Raw genomic sequence first — 21,237 nt, 5'->3', positions numbered from 1 at the left:
GGCTTGTGCTCAATATAGGCCAACGGCACCTTCTACTCAAGCCATGTTAGAATCTCTCTCTACGGAGGCTTTGTGTCCTTCTGATTGGAAGCAGATAGCCCGAGCCTGTTTATCAGGGGGTGATTTTTTATTGTGGAAGTCTGAATTTGCAGAACAATGCCAATCCACAGCAGATTTGAACGTAGCTCAGGAAATACCCATAAACTTTGATATGTTAGCAGGAGAAGGGTGATTTAGGGAGACTGCTCAGCAATTAAAATTTAATCTAGCTTCTTATGCTCAAACCAATGCTGCTCCACGTCGCACATGGAAAAAGTTGCCTTCTTCAGGAAATCAAACTGAAGATCTTTCAAAAATAAGCCAAGGACCAGACGAGCCATATCAGGATTTTGTAGCCAGGTTATTACAAACTGCCAGTGGACTGATAGGCCACAGTGAAGCCGGGTTGTTGCTCGTAAAACAATTAGCCTTTGAGAATGCTAATGCTGTTTGTCAAGCTGCCTTACGCCCTTTTAGAAAGAAAGGAGACCTGTCTGATTATATTCAGTTATGTTCCTATATAGGTCCAGCATATACACAGGGGTTAGCTATGGCTGCGGCTTTACAAGGAAAAACTGTGCAGGAGATTCTTTTTCAATAATATAGTGGAAAGTGCTACCTCAGGGAATGGCCAATAGTCCAACTCTATGTCAAAAATGTGTTGCAAAGGCTATAGCCACTGTCAGAAGATCCTATAAATCTGTGTATATGATACATTACATGGATGATATTTTATTAGCACATATAGATGAAGGAATTTTGTTATCAGCTTATGCTATTTTACAAACTGCATTACAAGGTAATGGTTTGATTATAGCTCCAGAAAAAGTACAAAGAGAACCACCATATACTTACTTGGGAAACATTTTTTATCCCAAGACTATTAAACCACAAAAAATTAAATTACATAAAGATAATTTAAAAACTTTAAATGATTTTCAAAAACTTTTAGGAGATATCAATTGGCTAAGACCGTCCTTAAATATTACTATTGGAGAATTAAAACCTTTATTTGATATACTGAAAGGTGACTCAGACCCAACTTCCTCTCAGATCTTAACAGAGGAAGGACGTGCTGCTCTTAAAAAAGTAGAATTGGCTATTGAATGTCAAAGAAAACAGTACATTGACTATGCTAAAGAAAGGGCTGCTTATATATTAACATCAGCACATATGCCCACTGCTGTTTTGTGGCAAGATGGACCATTAATGTGGATACATTTACCCACTACTCCAAGCAGAGTCTTAATGCCATACTGGGAATTAGTTGCCTGCTTGGTGTGTTCTGTCAGATCAGAATCTATAAAATATTTTGGAAAAGAACCTTCACTTATTAGTGCTCCTTTTACTAAACAACAAGTACAATGGCTTTTTCAGAATGCTGATTCATGGGCTATTGCTTTTGCATCCTTTATTGGAGAAATTGACAAATCATTTACCTCATGATAAATTATTACAGTTTGTTAATAAACGTGCCCTTATATTCCCTAAAATAATTCATACCACTCCCATATCTCAAGAGGTCTTGGTATTTACTGATGGCTCCTCAAAAGGTAAGGCATCTCATGTAATTAACAAACATAGTACTATAATTCAAACATCTTTTACGTCTGCTCAAGTTGTAGAATGGCATGCGGTAGCAGCTGCTTTTCAACATCTATCTGATACGCCTTTTAATTTATATACTGATAGTTTAACATTCTGCCTTACCTGGTCCTCTGGCAGAAGGTAATCAGATTGCTGATGGTGCTACAAAGTTAGCCTGCCCCTCTCAATTGGAACAAGCTCAACGATCACATTCTTTACATCATCAAAATAGTGCTGGTCTGCGTACACAGTTTCAAATTACTCGAGAAGCAGCACGACAAATTGTTAAACAATGTCCTGTATGTCCAGAGTATTTGCCTGTTACTCATTTGGGTGTAAATCCACGGGGAATGGTCCCCAATAATCTATGGCAAATAGATGTTACTCACATTTCTGCCTTTGGTAAGCAAATCTATGTTCATGTGTCTATTGATACTTTTTCAGGTTTTATTATGGCTACAGCCCAGACTGGAGAGGCTGCTAAGCATGTGATTTCCCATTGTTTGAAATGTTTTTCTTTCTCAGGCCTTCCTACCTGCATTAAAACTGATAATGGTTCAGGATATACTAGTATGGCTTTTAAATGATTTTGCAATACATATAGTATTCAACATATTACAGGTATACCCTATAATCCTCAAGGACAGGGCACCGTAGAACATGCCCACAATTCTTTGAAAACAACACTTTTGAAAATAATGAAAAATGGGGAGTTATATCCCCATTCACCACAGAACTCTTTAAATCATGCTCTTTTTATTAATTTCTTTTTTTCTTTTTTTTTTCTTTCTTTTTTTTTTGGTGATACTGAGGCTGAAACCCAGGGGCTTTCTACCTCCGGGCTACACTCCAAGACCTATTTTATATTTTATATGGAAACAGGGTCTCTTAAGCCAGCTGAGGCTGGGAGTGTAGCCCGGAGATAGAAGGGCTTCCAGGAACCCCAGTACCACCAAAAAAAAAAAAAAAAAAAAAAATATATATATATATATATATATATATATATATATATATATGGTCTGGGAGTATGGCCTGGAGGTAGAAAGCCTCTGGGTTCCACCCCCAGTACCACCAAAAAAAAAAAAAATAATAAAATAGTTGGGTGTAGTGGCGCACACTTGTAATCCCCATGCTTGGGAGGCAGAGACAGGAGGTTAGAAGCCAACTGCGCTGGTTTAGGAGACCCTGTTTCCAAATAAAAATGTAAAAATAGGTCTGGGAGTGTAGCCCGGAGGTAGAAGGTCTTCCAGGAACCCTAGTACCACCAAAAAAAAAAAAAAAAAAAGTGCCCCCATTTAAGAAGCTGGTAGTCTATGATGGGTAAGATTTCCTTGGGACAAGGAAACCTAAGACAGGATATACAGCTTATAGCTCTGTATTATCCAAAGACAGGTAATCCTTGATACCAGAAGTAAACAACCTAAGGCAGGAACTGTGGGAGCTATTAAGGTCTTCCTCTTATCTTTACTAAAAAGAGTACTTCTAACTGTCCTTGGCCATTGTGGGGAGCCATTAAGGCCTTCCCCTGTGATGTATGTACTTTGTACTTGTCTTTCTTGCATTCCTGTGTAACCTGAAGCTAGAAACTGTATAAGTAACCAAGAGAGAATAAAGCCGTGGTCCCAGTAGTGACCGGTGGCCCTCCCATGCCTGAATTCTTTACTCCTCACTCCTCTCTTTGGAACCATACTGTTGCCTGCTGGCTCCGGCAGGCTCTGGCAGGCAACGCAGGAGAGCGGGAATCCAGGCTGGTGCTGAGCTCACACCGGTGTTATGTCCCGCAGATGGGCCCCGCCCGGAAGGGCAAGGAGAGTCCCTGTGGGAATGTGAGTCACAAGCCCGGTGCAGGCTCCATGCCAAGCTTAGCACCCTTGCAGGGGGCGGGTGGGGCAGGACGCCCACTGAGTCACCCACTGGGCCGCCTGCCGTCATGGGTGTTCCCCAGCTCCCTTGCTCAGGTGTGCTGAGCTGGCATGATGAGCTCACCACCGGGGAACCGTGCCCCGTTACGGTGGCTCAGCTCACCTCATGACCTCCTCCCAGGGGGCCTCCTGGGGCCCCATCAGCACTGTGTGAAGCAGGGCAAAAGGACAAGCTCGGCGGTGTGGGCCAGGAGACCAGCTGAGCCACCTTGCCAGCCCCAGATTCTCGGCCCTCCCCAGCCCTGGAAATCAGATCCAAGTCCTTGGCACCGCTGCCACGGGGCAGGAAGCCATCTTCCCTGAGACTCGTGGGATGTGAAGCCCAGCTGGGGACCAGGCTGGGCTGGGAGAAGGGCTTGAGGCTCCCTGTGTCTGCCCCACACTTCCGAGCTGGGGGAAGGATTCACCAACCCTGGGCTAAAGCCTCGATGCCACTGGCTGCACTCAGGGCCCCGCCTCAGTCGGGGAAAATCTGAGCGGACCGGGCTTCCCCCTCCCGTGCCAGGCTCAGTCTCTCGGATATCCTGGCCTCCATCCCCGAGGCCTCCACTCACCCACACAGTTGTCGCAGACGCTGCAGTGCGAGGTCCTGGGTGGCCGGAACATCTTGCAGGTGAAGCAGTACTTGAGCTTCACCATCTGCCCGTTGATCATCACCTCCCGCGTCCGAGGGGGCGGCCGGTACGTGGAGCTGCCAGTGTTGTCTGAGGGTGGGAAGGGAGAAAGATGGGGGATGCCCGCGGCGTTCCAGGGCCAGGGCCCCCGCCAGGAGGAAGTTACTGCTACATGGCTGGGACAGAAGTCTCAGGGACACACTATCCCAGAAACACAGGGAGATGTATCTGTCCCTGGCCCAAGGCAGGGGCAGATGTGAAGAGCCACTGCGGGGACTGCGGCTTCCCACCGCCTAAACACTCCGCCAAAACTTGTGTTTTGATGGTGCTGAGGGCTGGACCCAGGGCCATTCTCCCTTGGAGCTACACTCCCAGCCCAGTTTAAAGTTTTATTTGGAAATAGAATCTTGCTAAGTTACTAAGAGCTTTGCTAAGTTGCTGAGGCTGGCTTCTAGCTGTGATCCTTCTGTCTCAGCCTCTCAAATACTGAGATTACAGGCATGTGCCACCAGGCCCAGCGTGTGTGTGTGTGTGTGTGTGTGTGTGTGTGTGTGTGTCCTGGGGATTGACCCCAGGGGCATTCTACCTCTAAGCCACAAACCACTTCCCCAGCTTTTTACTTTTTTGTAGTAATGGGGATGGAACCCATTAGCCACCAGGCCACACCCCAGACCTATTTTATTCTTTATTTTGAAACAGGGTCTCACTAAGTAGCTGAGGCTGGCCAAGAACTTGTGATCCTCATGTCTTTCTCCCAAGTACTGGGATTACAAGCATGTGCTACCATGCCGGTTTTTCTTTTCTTTTCTTTTCTTTTCTTTTCTTTTCTTTTCTTTTCTTTTCTTTTCCCCAGTATTAGGGATGGAACTAGGGGCATTCTACCTCCAAGCTATACCCCCAGCCCTAATTTTTTTTAATTCTTTATTTTGAAACAGGGTCTCACTAAGTTGCAGAGGCCCTCACTAAGTAGCTGAGGCTGTCCATGACCGTGATCCTCCCATCTCAGCCTCCCAAATGCTGGGATTATAAGTGTGCGCCACCATGTCTGGCTCTTTTTTCATTTTCTTTTTGTAGTACTGGAGATGGAACCCAGGGGCATTCTATCTCCAAGCTACACACCCAGCCCTATTTTTTATTCTTTATTTTGAAACAAGGTCTCACTTGTTGCAAAGGGTTTCACTAAGCAGGTGAGGCTTTCTGCAAACCGGGATCCTCCTGTCTCAGCTGCCTCCCAAATGCTGAGATTAAAAGCGTGCACCACCACACCCGGTTTCCCTAGCTCTTTTTTTAAAAAAAAATATTTTTGTTTTGAAATAGGGTCCACTAGGTTGTTAAGAGTCTCACTAAATTGCTGAGGCTAATCTTAAATCTGTGATCCTTCTAGCCTAGCCTCCCAAATTCTGGGATTACAGGCATACACCACTAGGCCTGTCCTGAACTCAAAATTCTGGGTTAAAAAAAAAAAGTCAGGAGTGATAGAGCCAGGGATGGCAGCTCCCAACAGAGTTTTCAAAGTAGTCCACTCACACAATAGAATTCTATATAGCAATGAGAATGCATGATCTCTACTATACACAATATGTATATATTGTGTATAAATCATTGTGTGTGTGTGTGTGTGTGTGTGTGTTGTACTAGGGATGAAACCTAGGGGCATTCTACCTCTGAGCTACACCCCCAGCCCTATTTTCCATTCCTTATTTTGAAACATGGTCTCACGGAGTTGTCAAGGGCCTCACTAAGTAGCTGAGGTTGGCTGCAAACTGTGATCCTCCTGTCTCAGCCTCCCAAATGCTGGGATTACAAGCGTGCACCACCACACCCCCCTGAATAATTCTTATACATATCAGGTAAAGTGAAATCTGGTATCTGGATAGATACCTAAAAGCACAAAATGTGCAAAACAGGTAAAAGTATTGAGGATTGCTGATGAGAAATCAACACAAGGCGAGGTGTGGTGGTGCACCCTTGTAATCCCAGAATTAAGGAGGCTGAAGAAGGAGGATCATAGTTTATGACAGCCTCAGCTACTTAGTGAGGCCCTCTGCAAATCAATGAGACCCTGTTTCAAAGCTAAAGAATAAAAAATAGGGCTGGGAGTGTCACTTGGAGGTAGAATGCCCCTGGGTTTCATCCCCAGTACTGGGGGAAAAAAAAAAAATCAACACAATAGGCTGCCACACTTGTAATCCCAGTACTTGGGAGGCTAAAATGGGAGTATCACTGGTTCACAGCCAGCCTTAGCTACTTAGTGAGGCCCCTGGCAACTTAGTGAGTCCCTGTTTCAAAATAAAAAATAAAAACTGGGCATGGTGGTGCACGCTTGTAATCCCAGCCATTTGGGAGGCTGAGACAGGAGGATCGCAGTTCGCAGACAGCCTCAGCTATTTAGGCCCGTTGCAACTCAGTGAGACCCTGTTTCATAAATAAATAAATAGCTGGGCATGGTAGCGCACACTTGTAATCCCAGTGCTTGGGAGGCTGAGACAGGACAATTGCACAATTTCGAAGCCAGCCTCAGCTACTGAGTGAGGCTCTCAGCAACTCAGTGAGACCCTGTTTCCAAATAAAGTATAAAATTGGTCTGTGAGTATAGCTGGGAGGTAGAAAAGACCCTGGGTTCCACCCCCAGAACCACAAAAACAAACAAGCCGGCATGTTGGCACACACTTGTAACCCCAGCATTTGGGAGGTAGAGACAGGAGGATCGAGGTTCACTGACAGTCTTAGCTACTTAGTGAGGCCCTTTACAACTCAGTGAGACCCTGTTTCAAAATAAAGAATTAAAATTAGGGCTGGGGGTATAGCTTGGAGGTTGAATGCCCCTGGGGGTTCAATCCCCAGCACCGCAAAAATAAATAAATAAATAAATAAATAAATAAATAAATAAATAAATAAAAAATAGCACTGGAGGTGTAGCTCAAGAGATAGAATGCCCTGGGTTCCATCCCTAGTAACACACACACACACACACACACACACACACACACACACACACACAGGAAGGGGATATAAGAAAGATTAAAAAAAGAAAGAGAGCCGGGCTTGGTGGCGCACGCTTGTAATCCCCACGCTTGGGAGGCGGAGACAGGAGGATCGCGCTGGCTTAAGAGACCCTGTTTCCAAATGAAAATATAAAAATATGTCTGGGAGTGTAGCCCGGAGGTAGAAGGGTTTCCAGTACCACCAAAAAAAAAAAAAAAAAAAAAGGAAGAGAAAGAGAGAAAGACTAAAGTAACTTATTGGAGGTCTGCAGTGTACTGGCAGAGCGGGTCTGAATGTAGGCCTGTCATATTCAAAGTCCAAATTTCGACACAGCTTTCTCTGCAGATCTAGTGTGGTTAAGCACAATGAGCACACATTAAAAAAAAAAATGAAGAAATTAAGACTTAAAGAACTAGAGAGTCGCCTGCAACAAGTGGACGGATTCGAAAAGCCCAAGCTACTTCTAGAGCAGTATCTGAGCAGGCCGTACATTGCAGCATGTATGCTCTATACAATCCATGACACATATGATGACACTGGAAATAAAGTGGTTGCAGACCCCGGATGTGGCTGTGGAGTGCTTAGCACTGGAACTGCAATGTTAGGAGCAGGGCTGTGTGTTGGATTCCACATAGATGAGGACGCACTGGATATATTTAATAGAATGTGAAAGAGTTTGAATTAACAAATGTTGATATGGTTCAATGTGATGTCTGCTCATTATCTAAGAGAATGTCCAAGTCCTTTGATACAGTAATTATGAATCCTCCCTTTGGGACCAAAAATAATAAAGGGATAGATATGGCTTTTCTAAAGTCTGCTTTGGAAAAGGCAATAACAGCAGTATATTCCTTACACAAATCTTCAACTAGAGAACATATTCAAAAGAAAGCTGCAGAAGGGAAAATCAAGATGGATATTATTGCAGAACTTCGATTTGACTTGCCAGCATTATACAACTTTCATAAAAAGAAATCAGTGGACATTGAAGTGGACCTAATTCGGTTTTCTTTTTTTAAAAATCTTCCAAAGACAAAAAGCAGCTTAAAATCTAACTAAGATGAATAAAAATTTTTTTTTACTAAACTAAAAAAAAAAAAAAAAAGTCCAAATTTTCTACCATTAAGTCACGTGGTACCCCAGGCCACAGAGGACCCAAGTCCAGATCCATGGCTCCTTCCCAGACAGAAGACTGAGGGCCACAGGGGGGCAGTCTGTGTCCCTGCCCTCGCCAAGGCTCCTGCCCCTGCCGGGTACCATCTCCAGCGCTGCCACCGCCTCCTGTGTTTACTGACCAAGTGCCAACAACATGCCAGGCATGCTTCTAGGTGCTCAGCCTGTGTCTGAGAAGCAAAAAGACTCCAGTCTGCCGGGTGTGGTGGTGCACGCTTGTAATCCCAGCATTCGGGAGGCTGAGACTGGAGGATCGCGGTTCGCAGACAGCCTTAGCTACTTAGGCCCTCTGCAATTTACTGAGACCCTGTTTCAAAATAAAGAATAAAAAAATAGGGTAGAGGCTATAGCTCAGAGGTCAAATCCCCCTGGGTTGCATCCCCAGACCCCCCCCCCCAAAAAAAAAAAAGCGGCTGGCACACTTGTAATCCCAGTAGGAAGATCGCAGGTTCAAGGCCTGCTTCAACAAGTAGTGACACTCTCAACAACCCAGCAAGATGCTGTCTCCAAAATAATAAAAATAAAAAGAAAGAAAAATAGGGCTGGGAGTGTAGCGTGGAGAAGGCCCCTGGATTCAATCTCCAGTAACACACACACACACACACACACACACACACACACACACACGCGCGCGCGCGCGCGCGCGCGCATGAAGCGGGCTTGGAGATCAGGGACAGGCTCAGAAGCCTGGCTCTGCCTCTTGCTGGTCACGTGTGAGGCGGAGATCAGTGAGTCTAGGAGCCTAGCCTCCGTGCTCTCCTCTGTGTGACAGGGTGACAGGTCGAGCGGTGAGCCCACCCGCCTCCACTTCTTACTGGCCAGGTTTCTCCTCCTGACCCCCGCTCTGTGTGACTGCTGGTCAAATCCTTTTACCTCCCAGTGCCTCGGTTTCCCCATAACTGAGTGAGGGATAATGCCGACACCTGCCTCATAGGCTGTGAGCACTAAGCTAGTATATAGTAGAGCTACTTATGAACGAGAAGGGGCTCCCACCCACGAGGTCCGCTGTGCGCCCAGCGCTTTGCAGACCTATCTCCTGCGCTCCTGATACTTCCCCTCAAAGTAAGCTCATCCTCGTCCTCTCCGTCACAGCTAAGACTTGTTTGGTGAGGATGGGAGCCTGGCCGCAGCCGCACAGCTAGCACAGAGCAGAACGTGAACCTGAGTTTCAAAGCTTAGGAAGTTTCGAAGTAGACAGTAGGTGCTACCTAGCTTCCGGGCTCCTAATTTCTGCTGATTGCACAACCAAGAGCTGGAAGGCGCCTCAGAGGGCACCTGGCCCAGTCCTCAACACCAGGCAATACTTGATGCATGCCCTTTCAGTGGCTGCCTCTGCCCTTGAAATCAGAAAAAAAAAAACAAACAAACAAACAGGCGCAAACCGGGCATGGCGGTGCAAGTTTGTAATCCCAGGATTTGAGAGGCTGAGACAGGAGGATTACAGATTCAAAACCAGCCTCAGCAGCTTAGTGAGGCCCTCTGCAACTAGTGAAACCCTGCTTCAAAATAAAATATATTAGCCAGGCGTGGTGCCTCATGCTTGTAATCCCAGCATTTGGGAGGCTGAGATAGGGGGATCCGGGTTCGCAGACAGCCTCAGCTACTCAGTGAGGCTCTCAGCAACTCAGAGAGACCATTTCAAAATAAAGAATAAAAAATAGGGGTAGGGGTGTAGCTCGGAGGTAGAATGACCCTAGATTCCATCCCCAGTACTGCAAAATAAATAAATAAATAAATAAATAAATAAATAAATAAATAAATAAATAAAAGGCCTGGCGTGGTGGCACACGCTTGTAATCCCCGCGCTTGGGAGGCAGAGACAGGAGGATCGCGCAGGTTCGAAGCCAGCCACGCGTGCTGGCTTAGGAGACCCTGTTTCCAAATAAAAAAATGTAAAAATAGGTCTGGGAGTGTAGCCCGGAGGTAGAAGGGCTTCCAGGAACCCCAGTACCACCAAAATAATAATAATAATAATAATAATAATAATAATAAATAAATAAATAAAATAAAAAAGAGAAAGAAAGGAAGAAAAAGAAAAGAGGCCCAGAGAGGCCCAGGATCTGCCAAGGTCACAGGGCAGCAGAGGCAGGAGCCCAGTGTGAGTCTGTGCGATGCTCTCTTTTGCCTCCTCCTGGCCACGCAGGCACCAGGTCTAGTCAAGCCCTCCCCCACCCCAGCAGGCCAGGCCCACTGGGCGCTCAGCCTCCCTGGGGCAGCCCTGCTAGCAGCCCCTTGGCCTTTCAACCCACTGGCACACACTGCTGCATGCCTTAACCCCTTCCAAGCCACTTCCCAGCTCAAAACATTCACTGGTCTCCTCTAAAACTCGGGCTCAAGGACAAACCCCACCTCCCTTCCTGGCTTCTCCCCACCTCCACAAGCTCCAGCACCTCCTTGCTCAAGCCACCAGGACCTGCTCGAGCCCACCTCCTCTGGGAAAGCCCTCCCGCTTCAGCCTCAGTGGGCTCCCCCGCCCCTCACGTTCTCGTGGCTCTGACTAGACTGTGCGTCCCTTCCAAGCAGGGACAGAGTGATGCATGGGCAGTCCAGGGCCTGGAAACTATGGGGCAAAGAGGACAGAAGGTGTGCTTTGGGCTGAGGAGGGCCATGGTTCGAACTGTGACCAGGCAGAGGGAGCAGTGCCCTGGGGCAAGTTACCTCTCTGTGAGCCAGGGTCCCAGTGTAGAAGCAAATGTGTGACAGCTGCTTCGAGGGCAGTGAGGATAAGAGAGCGCACTTATGGGCCCGGCGGATCTTAAGAACTCTGGGGTCCCAGGACACTGGGTTCGAATCCCAGCTGGAATCCTACCAGCTTGCTACTTAAGGAAGTCCTGCCACTTCCCTGAGTCTCAATTTCTTTATCAGTAAAACGAAGATAATATAGTCTCAACTGGAGGCCAAGGCAGGAGGACGGTAGGTTAAAAAAAAAAAGGGCTGAGAGCTTAGCTCGGGGGTAGAATGCCCTGGGTTCAATCCCTAGTATCACCACAAAAAAAAGAAAAGAAAAAAAGAAACAGAGAGAGAGAGGGAGAGAGAGAGAGGGAGGGAGAGGGAGAGGGAGAGGGAGAGGGAGGGAACAGCCTCTACCTCACAGGCTAGGGGTGAGGACCAGAGGTGCTGCAAGGGCAGCCCTGGGCACAGGGGAGGTTCACGGGAGGCCCTGGCCTTGGTCCTGACCAACAGCTCAGGCTGGACACACCAGTGAGCAGAAATCCCAGAATTCCAACTCTTGCCAAAGCAAGAAACCAAAGCCCAAATCCATCTTGCCGCCCCAGAGTGCAGCTCCTGGCCGCCTGCCCAGCCGCCGCCTCCCAGGCCCGCACACAGGCTGGGAGCCAGGCAGACCCATGGGCATGCACCCCTGGCCAAACGCTCGCTGGCCGAGCGAGGTGGTCACGTCGCCGGCTCTGTGCCTCCAGACGGAACACAACCGAATCCACCTCAGAGCCGGCTAAGAGAATTAGGCAAGAATTTGCCAAGTAGACTTAACAAAGTGTCCAGCAACTAGCAAGAGTGTATCGCAGGTAAGTACTCCTCAGCTGAAATGCTGGGGACACAGAGTGCTTTGGATTTCAGATTTTGTTCAGATTTTGAATATCTGCATTCACATAGTGAGGTATATTAGAGAGGGACCCAAATCTGGATTGCATTTCACTTACCCGCCACATACCTCCTATCCATGTGACTTTCAGGACAGTCACATGGTGATAGGGATGGAACCCAGGTGCATTCCACTTCTGACCTACACCTCCGGGCCCATTTTTAAATTATTATTATTTGGTATGTGTGTGGTCCTGGGGATTGAACCCAGAGGCATTCTACGTTTGAGCTACAGTCCAATCTTCTCTTTTATTTGGTAACAGGATCTCACTAGGTTGCTGAGAGCCTCGCTAAGTTGCTGAGGCTGGCTTTGAACCTGTGATTCTCCTGTCTCAGCCTCCCAAGTACTGGGATTACAAACGTGAGTCACCTTTCCTGATTATTTATTTATTTGTTTGTTTGTTTTGGTGGTACTGGGGTTCCTGGAAACCCTTCTACCTCCAGGCTACACTCCCAGATACCTATTTTTTATATTTTTATTTGGAAACAGGGTCTCTAAGGCCAACGAAGCTGGCTTCCAACCTGAGACTCTGTTTCAAAATAAAGAATAAAAAAAAAATAGGGCTGGGGTGTAGCTCGGAGGTAGAATGCCCCTTGGTTCCAACCCCAGTACTGCAGAAAGAAGAAAGAAAGAAAGAGAAAGAGAGAGAAAGAAAGAAAGAAAGAAAGAAAGAAAGAAAGAAAGAGGGAGGGAGGAAGGGAGGAAAGAAGGTAGGTAGGTCGGTGGGTCAAGGGAGTGTTTCTGAGAGCTGCCCCCTGCTCTAGGGATCTAACACCCACTCCAGGGCTCTGTCTGCCATGTCCCCTAAAAACAAAAAGGTGCCCTTATGCTAGCGGGGCCTTCTGCCCCTTCCAGAAGGGAAACCGCAGCCTCAGGGCCTGTGACTCCCAGGGGCATGCCGTGGGTCTCCCCTTCCCGATACACAGTGGCTGTGGCTATCAGAGTTTTTTTTGGGGGGGCAGGGTATGGGCCTGGGACTGAAACCACAGTAAGCAACACCAAGTCATGCGATGACAAAATTATTCCCTTTTCAAGTCTCTTTAAAGTCTTTGAGTCCATCACTGGAAAGGCTCGACATTTAATACTGAGTCCCGAGAAAGTCACAGCCACAAGGGAACTGCTTTCTACAAGTGACCGCAACGCGGCTGCTCTGCTCATCTGTCTCACAAGGAGCAAGTGAGTCTGGCTTCCCACTTACTCAGCTAATAGAAGTTTTCCTCTTAAAATACAGTCCTGTGTTGCCTGAGGACAGGGCTAAGTTCTGAGAAACGTGTTATTATGTCACTAGGTGATTTCCTCATTATGTGACCGTCATAGAATACACACCCACAAATTAAGAGGGCTGCTTTGTCTTTAGGCAATATAATCTGGGGGTGGAACCCAGAGGCTTTCTACCTCTGGGCTATACTCCCAGACCTATTTTACATTTTTTTTATTTGGATACAGGGTCTCACTAAGTTGCTGAGAGCCTCACTAAGTAGCTGAGGCTGGCTTCCAGCCTGTGCAATCCTCCTGCCTCAGCCTCCCAAGTGCAGGGATTACAAGCGTGCGCCACCACGCCCGGCTTAGGCAATATAATCAATCATATGGCACTGAGTCGTATATGGAGGTTCTGACCAAAAACCATTGTCATACAGCACATGACTATGCTGAGACAGGAGGATGGGGTTAGCGGACAGCCTCAGCTACTTAGTGAGGCCTTTGGCAACTTAGTGAGACCTTGTTTCAAAGTAAAGTATAAGCCAGCGTGGTGGTGCACGCTTGTAATCCCCGTGCTTGGGAGGCTGAGGCAGGAGGATCGCACAGGTTCGAAGTCAGCCTCAGCTACTTAGTGAGGCTCTCAGCAACTTAGTGAAATCCTGTTTCCAAATAAAATTTAAAATAGGTCTGGGAGTGTAGCCTGGAGGTAGAAAGCTGCAACTGCAAGCGACAGGCAAGGCCCAGCGTGAGCCCTGGGCTGCATCTTGCTAAGCCAAGCCAGGAGCAAGTGAGGCAGGTGTGCCTGGGAAGGCCTCCAGGGCCAGGCGGGGAGACAAGCAGAGGCCGATGGGGCGGCCTGTGAGTGGAGGGGCACGTGGACAGCAGATGTTGCATCCCCCCACGGGCGTGGCCGGGTCTAAGTGGGCTTATGTCCCTTGAACTCAGAAGTCTCCGCTGTCTTGCATCAGCCCCAGAGCTTCTGGGGAGCATTAGCTACCTTCTACCTCTTTCCAACTGCCTGGAGCCCGCAGGGTGAGCAGCTGCATGGCCCACCACATTTCCAATCCTCCTGCCTGGGCCTTCTCTTCTCCCAACTTACAGCCCTCCTGCCTGCTCCTCTGCGCCTCTACTCCAGGGACAGGTCTTAGCGTAGCCCACTGCCCCAGTTTCCCAGGGATGGTTTCTCAAGACACAAGAACTTCTGGTGCTAAAACAGGGCAGTCCTGGCAAGCCAGGAGGAGCTGACCACCCTGTGGGACAGGAGCCCTAGGCATCTGCAGGGCCAGATAAGCCACGCACACTGCCTGCATGGGCCTAAGACCAGGAATCGGCTCCTGTTTCTATGACCACTCACTTCAGAGCTCGTCCCAACCTCAGAAAGATTCAGAGATCTTAATTCTTTTCAAGAAAATATTTTGTGTGTGTGTGCGTGTGGGCTGGGGGGTACAGCTTGGAGGTAAAATGCCCCTAGATTCAATCCCCAGTTCTGAAAAAAAAACCAAACAAATAATAATTCAAAGGTCCTCTGACAACTGTTCCCAAGAGAAAGTCTTGGCCCTGACATCGGTCCTACCAGACCAACTCAACCCCACCCTTCCCGCTGTAATTCCCGTGAGTCTCCGCAGCACTCTGCGAAGCCAACACAGCCTGCTCAGTGGCGCCCTCATCTCTCCTCGCCCTGTTCCATCGGCCGAGGACTCCCGGGCACACACGCATCTCCCTGTCTTGAATCCCACCCAGACCTCAAGACTCAGAAGCCTCTCCACATCCTCCCCATGGAAGATACTCCTGGGGAAGACACTTCCAAAGTCTGATTTTGTTTCAAAAAATGAGAGAATAAAAATAGGGCTGGGGATGTAGCTTGGAGGTAGAATGCCTTTGGGTTCAATCCACAGCACCACAAAAGAGCTAACACACAGAAGCGTGATCCCGCAATGCCTCAGTGGGAGACACTGCAGCTGTCTTGCAGCAAGGACAGCTTCACGGAGGCTTTCTTCAGCCGTTTGTCCGTCCCATCAGCCAACATCACTAATCCTTCCACTGACAACAAGGTGAACAAGACCCCTGCATCCTGAGTCCTTACAGCCAGAGAAAGGACAATTCTGTAATGGCCACCACGCAGCACAGGGCGTAGGAAGGAGAAAGCGCATGGGAATGCATCATGGAGGGCCTGGCTCCACTGGGGTCAGGAAGCTGCCCAAGTACAGGACAGGGGAGTGGAGACCTGAGGATGAGGGGGATACATCCCTGTCCCTGCTGGCACCTCCGAGGACCTCGGCACTACACCCTGGACCGCAGGTCTTGCTAAGTTGCCAAGGTTGGCCTCACATTTCCAATCCTCCTGCCTGGGCCTTCTCTTCTCCAACTTACAGCCCTCCTGCCTGCTCCTCTGCGCCTCTACTCCAGGCCTGTGGCCCTTGTTCAGCGCCTGTATCATGCATCCAGCTCCCGGGGTCACCTGTGGGATGTGTGAGGATTTGAGGGAATAATGGATGGAAAGCACTGCACGAGTGGCCAAGCTTTCCCCAGACACAGGGATCACTGCTGCCAGTATCCCCGAGCAGCTCGCAGGCCAGGGGATTCCAGGCGGCCAGACCTCCGCATCTGGCTGAGCTGAACAATAATCCTGCCTCCTGATTAGCACTGACCTGAAGGGGAGGAGAAACCAGGTGGCCGCTGGGCTGCACAGCTCTGAGAGGACACAGGTCAGGCCAGGGGACACAGGAGGAGCTGAATCATGTGGCCAGCAGCCAGGGTGAGAGGGGAAGGAAGCTGGGAGCAGAGGAGCCAGAGCAGCGTGGTGAAGCCACGGATGGGGCCATGCAGAGGAAAGAGACAAGAACAGGCAGAGCCCCAGAGGACATCCTCTCCCTCTGGGCCCGCCCCAGCCGCTCCAGAGATCAGCGTAGTGATCCCCAGGATGGACACAGTGGGGCACTGATATTATAGGCTACTGGACCCCTCCAGGGCCAGCAGGCATTTAAAAGCCTGTGTGAGTGCTGCCTGACAGGGAAGGAGCCAACCGCAGACCGGAAAGCCTGAGGTGCGGTGTGCAAACACCAGGCCACCTCTCAGCAGGAAGCAGCTGGGTGGAGCCGGCTGAGACGAAGGGCCTGGCCCAGGGGAACCTGCGGAGCTGGCTGGGGGAGGGAATCAAGGGCCACCGCAGATGCCTGGGCCTTCCTGCTGTCCCCAAGCCCACCAGCTCTTTGCCTTGTAGGGCCCATCTCCCAGAGGCCTCCCCTAACCAACCAATCTAGACCAGCCTGTGCCCCATGCCTGCTGCGCCCCTCCCCGGCCTCCAACCCAGGCGCGCACCTCTTCAGGCCTGTGCCTCTCTGCTCCGATGTCCCCTTCTTCTCAGGCCTCCCTGTCCGCCCTCCCCGCACACCCTGCGTTCCCTCTGACTGACAGCCTAGATATTATCTGTTTATTATCTGCCTCCTCCACTGAATGTCACCTCCACAGGACACGAATTATTGTCAGTTTTGTTCACTGCTGCTATCACCAGCATCTAGAAAAAGGGACTGGCACAAAGCTGGAGCTCAGCAAATGTTAGGTGAGTAAAGGAACATGTATATATGAATACCTAAAAGCAGAGGCTCCAGCCTACTGCCCAAACACGTCCACTTACTGGGTAGCCTTAGACCAATTACTTCACCTCTCTGTGCCTCAATTTAATCAGTCAGGAAAAGGAGAGTAACGGTACCCGCTTCACAGGATGACTGAAGGAGTCAATGAGATCTTACATATAAAGAGCTTACGATGGTGCTCAGCCTGAGGAAGCCCTCAGTCCCATGATGGCTGCCAGCACGGCCTTGCCTGACTAGCGTTTCTTCTTTTTTTTCCCCCCAGTACTGAGGATGCTTCGTGCCTGTTAGGCGGGCGCTGTACCACCGAGCCATCCCCAGCTATGGGCCGCGTTTCTGGTGCATTTACTTGCTTGCTTGTTTATCATCTGGCTCCCTCTGCTCCAGTGGCAGCTTAGCCTGCCTTGCTCACTACTCTAGTCCCAGTTCCTAATAAAGTATCAGAAGAGAAAAATCAGGCCTCCCCGGAGCCCAGGAACGTGGAGCCAGGAGACGCAGCTGCGCCTGAGTGGGAGCCTCACCGATCTGTTTCTCCAGAGCAGCTGCTTCACAGACAGTGGCCCGGGGCAGGATCCCGGGGTCAGTGAAGCTCGTCTGCAGCAGGCAGCTCATGACGAAGAAGAAGAGGATGGCAGCGATGATGGGAATGGCCAAGGTCAGTTTACGGGCCAGGTAGGGACAGCTGGAAGGAGAGACGGAGAGAGATCAGCAGATACCCCAAGGGCACCCTAGGACACCGCATCTTGCCTAGAGCCTCGAGCTCCTTGATGAGCACAGCCAATCCTGATCAATGCTCAGGACAGATATCACTAATCTATCCTTGCACTTCCCCCTGAGCCCAGGGCAGAGATGATCAATGATCTCAGCACTTTTATCCCCCCTCTTTTTAAGAGTGTCACTACATTGCGCGGTTGGCCCCAAACTCCTGGGCTTAAACAATGCTTCTACCTCAGCCTCCTGGGTAGCTGGGACTACTGTCATGCCATCACACCCAGCTCAGACTCCAGCACCCTTTTTCTTTTTGTGGTATAGGGGATTGAACCCAGGGAAATTCTAACTCCAAGCACACCCTCAGCCCAATTCTTTTTTTTTTTTTAATTCTTTACTTTGAAAAAGGGTCTCACTAAGTTGTGGAGGGCCTCACTAAGTTGCTGAGGCTGGCTGGGAACCTGTGATCCTGTCTCAGCCCAGCACTCTTAACCCCGCACTCAGCCGCAGCCTCAGACTCCTTCTTAACACAGAGCTCCGGGCAGCCTCCACCAACTAAGTGGATGGGCACTGGAGAGGAACCACCACTGCAATGCACACTTGCGCCACAAGTCCTGACTGAGCGCTCTATGCCAGGCAACGGCTGTGATAAGCAGCACAGATAGTGGCCACAGGCACAAGAATCCCTGCCCCACACAGCTTACGGTCTAGTGGGCAAGGAGACACGAACAGAGATTTGCCACTTGAGAAACAGGAGGGGCTCCCTGGAGGAGCCGAGGCCAAAGCCCAAACCAGAAGGACGAGGGGAGGCTTGGGAAGCAGCGTAGTCACCCCCCGGAGACGGTGGCCCCAGGGGCTCCACTGGGCCCCGCCCTAGCTGGCTCAGAGCTCAGCCTGGGCTGGCTGGATCCTCGGGCCTGCTCTTCCACCCACAGGAGGCCTGCCACAGGGCTCTCCGTGCCTCTTCCATCTTAAGGCTAGAATGTTCTAGAGGTTCTAGACATTGCTGGGGAGTGGCTTCATGAAGGAAGGAACCTATCAGCTCTCTGTGGCTAGTCTGCTGGTTGTCACTCCATTACCCACCCAGAAGCCAGAGCCAGTGTGAAATGTAATCAGATCATGTCATTCTCTGAGCTACAACCCCAGTACTACTACTTCTTTTTTTTAATTTCGAAACAGGGTCTCACTAAATTGCAGAAGGCCTCACTAAGTTACAGAAACTGGCCTGGAACCTGTGATTCTCCTGCCTCAGCCTCCCAGCTACTGGGGTTACAAATGTGCACCACCACACCCAGCTCCTGTTATTATTTTTGTATAAAAAATTTTTTTTTTGTGGTACCGGGGGTGGAACCCAGGGGCGTTTTAACCTCCGGGATAAACTCCCAGACCAATTTTATACTTTATTTGAAAACTCACTAAGTTGCTGAGAACCTCACTCAGAAACTGAGGCTGGCTTTGAACCTGTGCGGGCCTCCTGTTTCAGTCGCTTAAGTGCTGGGATTACAAGCTTGCGCCACCACGCCCAGCGTTCCCAGACCTATTTTATACTTTATTTGGAAACAGGGTCTCACTAAGTTGCTGAGAGCATCACTAAATAGCCAAGGCTGGCTTCGAACCTGTGCGATCCTCCTGTCTCAGCCTACCAAGCGCTGAGATTATAAGTGTGCACCACCACACCTGGCTGTTATCCTTTATTTTTGAAACAGGGTCCAAGCTGCAGAGGGCCTCACTAAATAGCTGAAGCTGGCCATGAACCTGCGATCCTCCTGTCTCAGCCTCCCAAGTACTGGGATTACGAGCATGCACCATCATGCCCGGCTCTTTCCATTACATTCTGAATACAACCCAAAGTCCCTACCACAGCCTTCTAGGCTAGGCATGACATGGACTCTAAAGAAGGTTCCTCCAGCCTCTTTCCATGCAACTCTCCTGTCCCTCTAATCTCATCAAATCACTTCAGGACCGTGCCTAGAGCAAACCTGGCTCTTTCCCACTTGGGGCTTTGCACTTCCTGTTCCTTTTCCTGGAATGTTCTTCCCTCAGCAGGACCTTCCTGGACAACAATGTACAAAGCAAGCCTCCCCGACACTCTACTTCCTGCATAGTATTTATTAAAAATGCTAACTGCTTGTCTGTTGATATATTGACTGCCTCTCCCCTGCTGGACATGAGTCCCTCTGAGCATAAAGATCATGTCCCCTTCTTCACCTGAACTTCCCCAGCACCCTGCCGGCACCTGGCACCAAGAAGGTGCCCAGTGAGCCATGTGTGATGGCACATGATTGTAATCCCAGCATTTGGAAGGCTCAGATAGGAGGATCATGGTTTGCAGACAGCCTCAGCTACTACTTAGTGAGGCCCTTTGCAACTCAGTGAGACCCTGTTTAAAAAAAAAAAAAAAGCCAGGCGTGGTGGCACACACTTGTAATCCCAGCATTTGGGAGGCTGAGACAGGAGAATCAGCCAGCCTCAGCTACTTAGTGAGGCCCTCTGGAACTCAGTGAGACCCTGTTTCAAAACAAAAAATAAAAAATAGAGTTGGGGGGTGTGGCCCGATGGTAGACTACCCCTGAATTCCACCCCCCCAAAAAAGATGGTGCCCAGTAAACAACTGTTGAGCAAATTGTTGGTGTTTCCCTCCAGCCAGAGGACGGAAAGCAGCTACCATCTTGTGAAGTTTCACTCTATCCCGGACACTGCCCTAATCCGTACATTTTTAATTATAGAATCTCCAGTATAGACGGCTACGATCGCCTGGACCTCTGCTAAGCACGTCACATGTACTTGTTCATCACGTCTTCACAGTGCCCTCTGGAGGTGTGCACCTTGCTTTACAGATGAGGAAACGACGCTCAGAGAGCTCTGGGGAGAAAGGGAGCAGGCCCCAAGGTCACACAGCCCAGCATACTACGGAGGACTCGAGCCAGGTCAGGCTTTGAGGTCCACTCTGCACGAGCCACTGTCCACAGCGCCTTTCCTGCTAGACACAGAGTGGCCTTGCCGGAGTGGGGAGCTGCTACTTGGGAGGTAATCAGCAGCTGAGGCCCCAGGACAGCCAAGACTCAAGGGAGCAAGCCTGGGGGTGCCGGCTGCTGCTTCCCAAGCCTCCGGTGTCAGGTGCTCTGGCCTGCAGAGAGAACTCCCCCAAGGAGCAGAGACGGCCAAGGCCAAGGGTGCCAAGGGGCCCCGCTCTGCTCCACACACTCTGCACACCAGCCAGGCCCTGTGTGTCACCCCCATGGCAACTCATCCAGTTCATGTACGAACAGACTTCCTGGAGGATGGAGAGAGAACCTGAAATCTGAGACTTGCAGAGCCTCCAGGAAAAACCAAGTCCTAGTGTCTGGACTCGCCAGAGGGGCACTCCTGGGCCCACAGCTAGATTCAAGGTCACTCGGGTTCTCAGCAACTTAGTGAGACCCTGTTTCCAAATAAAATATAAAATAGGTCTAGGAGTGTAGCTCGGAGGTAGAGGGCCCCTAGGTACTATCTCTAGTACCACTAAATAAATAAATAAATAAATAAATAAATAAATATTAAAAAGGCTGGGAGTGTAGCTCGGAGGTAGAATGACCCTGGGTTCAATTCCCAGGATCAAAACAAAAACAAAAGCAAAAGTATTTGCAGTATTGAGCACCTACCGCATGTCAGGCACTGGCTCTAGGCACTAAGCATACAATAGCAAGGAGAACAGTGCCCTGCTCTCCTGGTCAAAGACAGGTAAGCAACTACCAACGAGTAGAGGAGAAAAGGAGCCAGGAAGCTATCCGGAGGAAGGGTGCTCCAAACATTGCAAAGACCCTGAGGTCGAAGCGCCC

The 21,237-nt window shown here is 49.5% G+C and overlaps 1 protein-coding gene and 1 pseudogene across 2 annotated transcripts in view; one reads left to right on the top strand and one right to left on the bottom strand.

Annotated features, from left to right (window-relative positions):
* The window catches only part of ZDHHC18 (zDHHC palmitoyltransferase 18), a gene marked incomplete at both ends in the record, with an annotated part of 32,752 nt that overhangs the window by 8,757 nt on the left and 2,758 nt on the right, over positions 1–21,237 (bottom strand). Inside the window, 2 exons of the mRNA XM_080692807.1 lie at positions 4,103–4,252; positions 17,233–17,393. Of these exons, the coding sequence (XP_080548933.1) occupies positions 4,103–4,252; positions 17,233–17,393 (311 nt within the window). The remainder of the gene's footprint in view (positions 1–4,102; positions 4,253–17,232; positions 17,394–21,237) is intronic.
* On the top strand, positions 7,536–8,324 carry LOC308261099 (rRNA N(6)-adenosine-methyltransferase METTL5-like; annotated as a pseudogene). The gene has a single exon. The product of its transcript is annotated as an rRNA N(6)-adenosine-methyltransferase METTL5-like (transcript).

This window comes from Muscardinus avellanarius (assembly GCF_963383645.1).
Source record: "Muscardinus avellanarius genome assembly, chromosome: 3".
Lineage (NCBI taxonomy): Eukaryota > Metazoa > Chordata > Mammalia > Rodentia > Gliridae > Muscardinus > Muscardinus avellanarius.
This window is presented reverse-complemented; position numbering and strand designations above follow the sequence as displayed.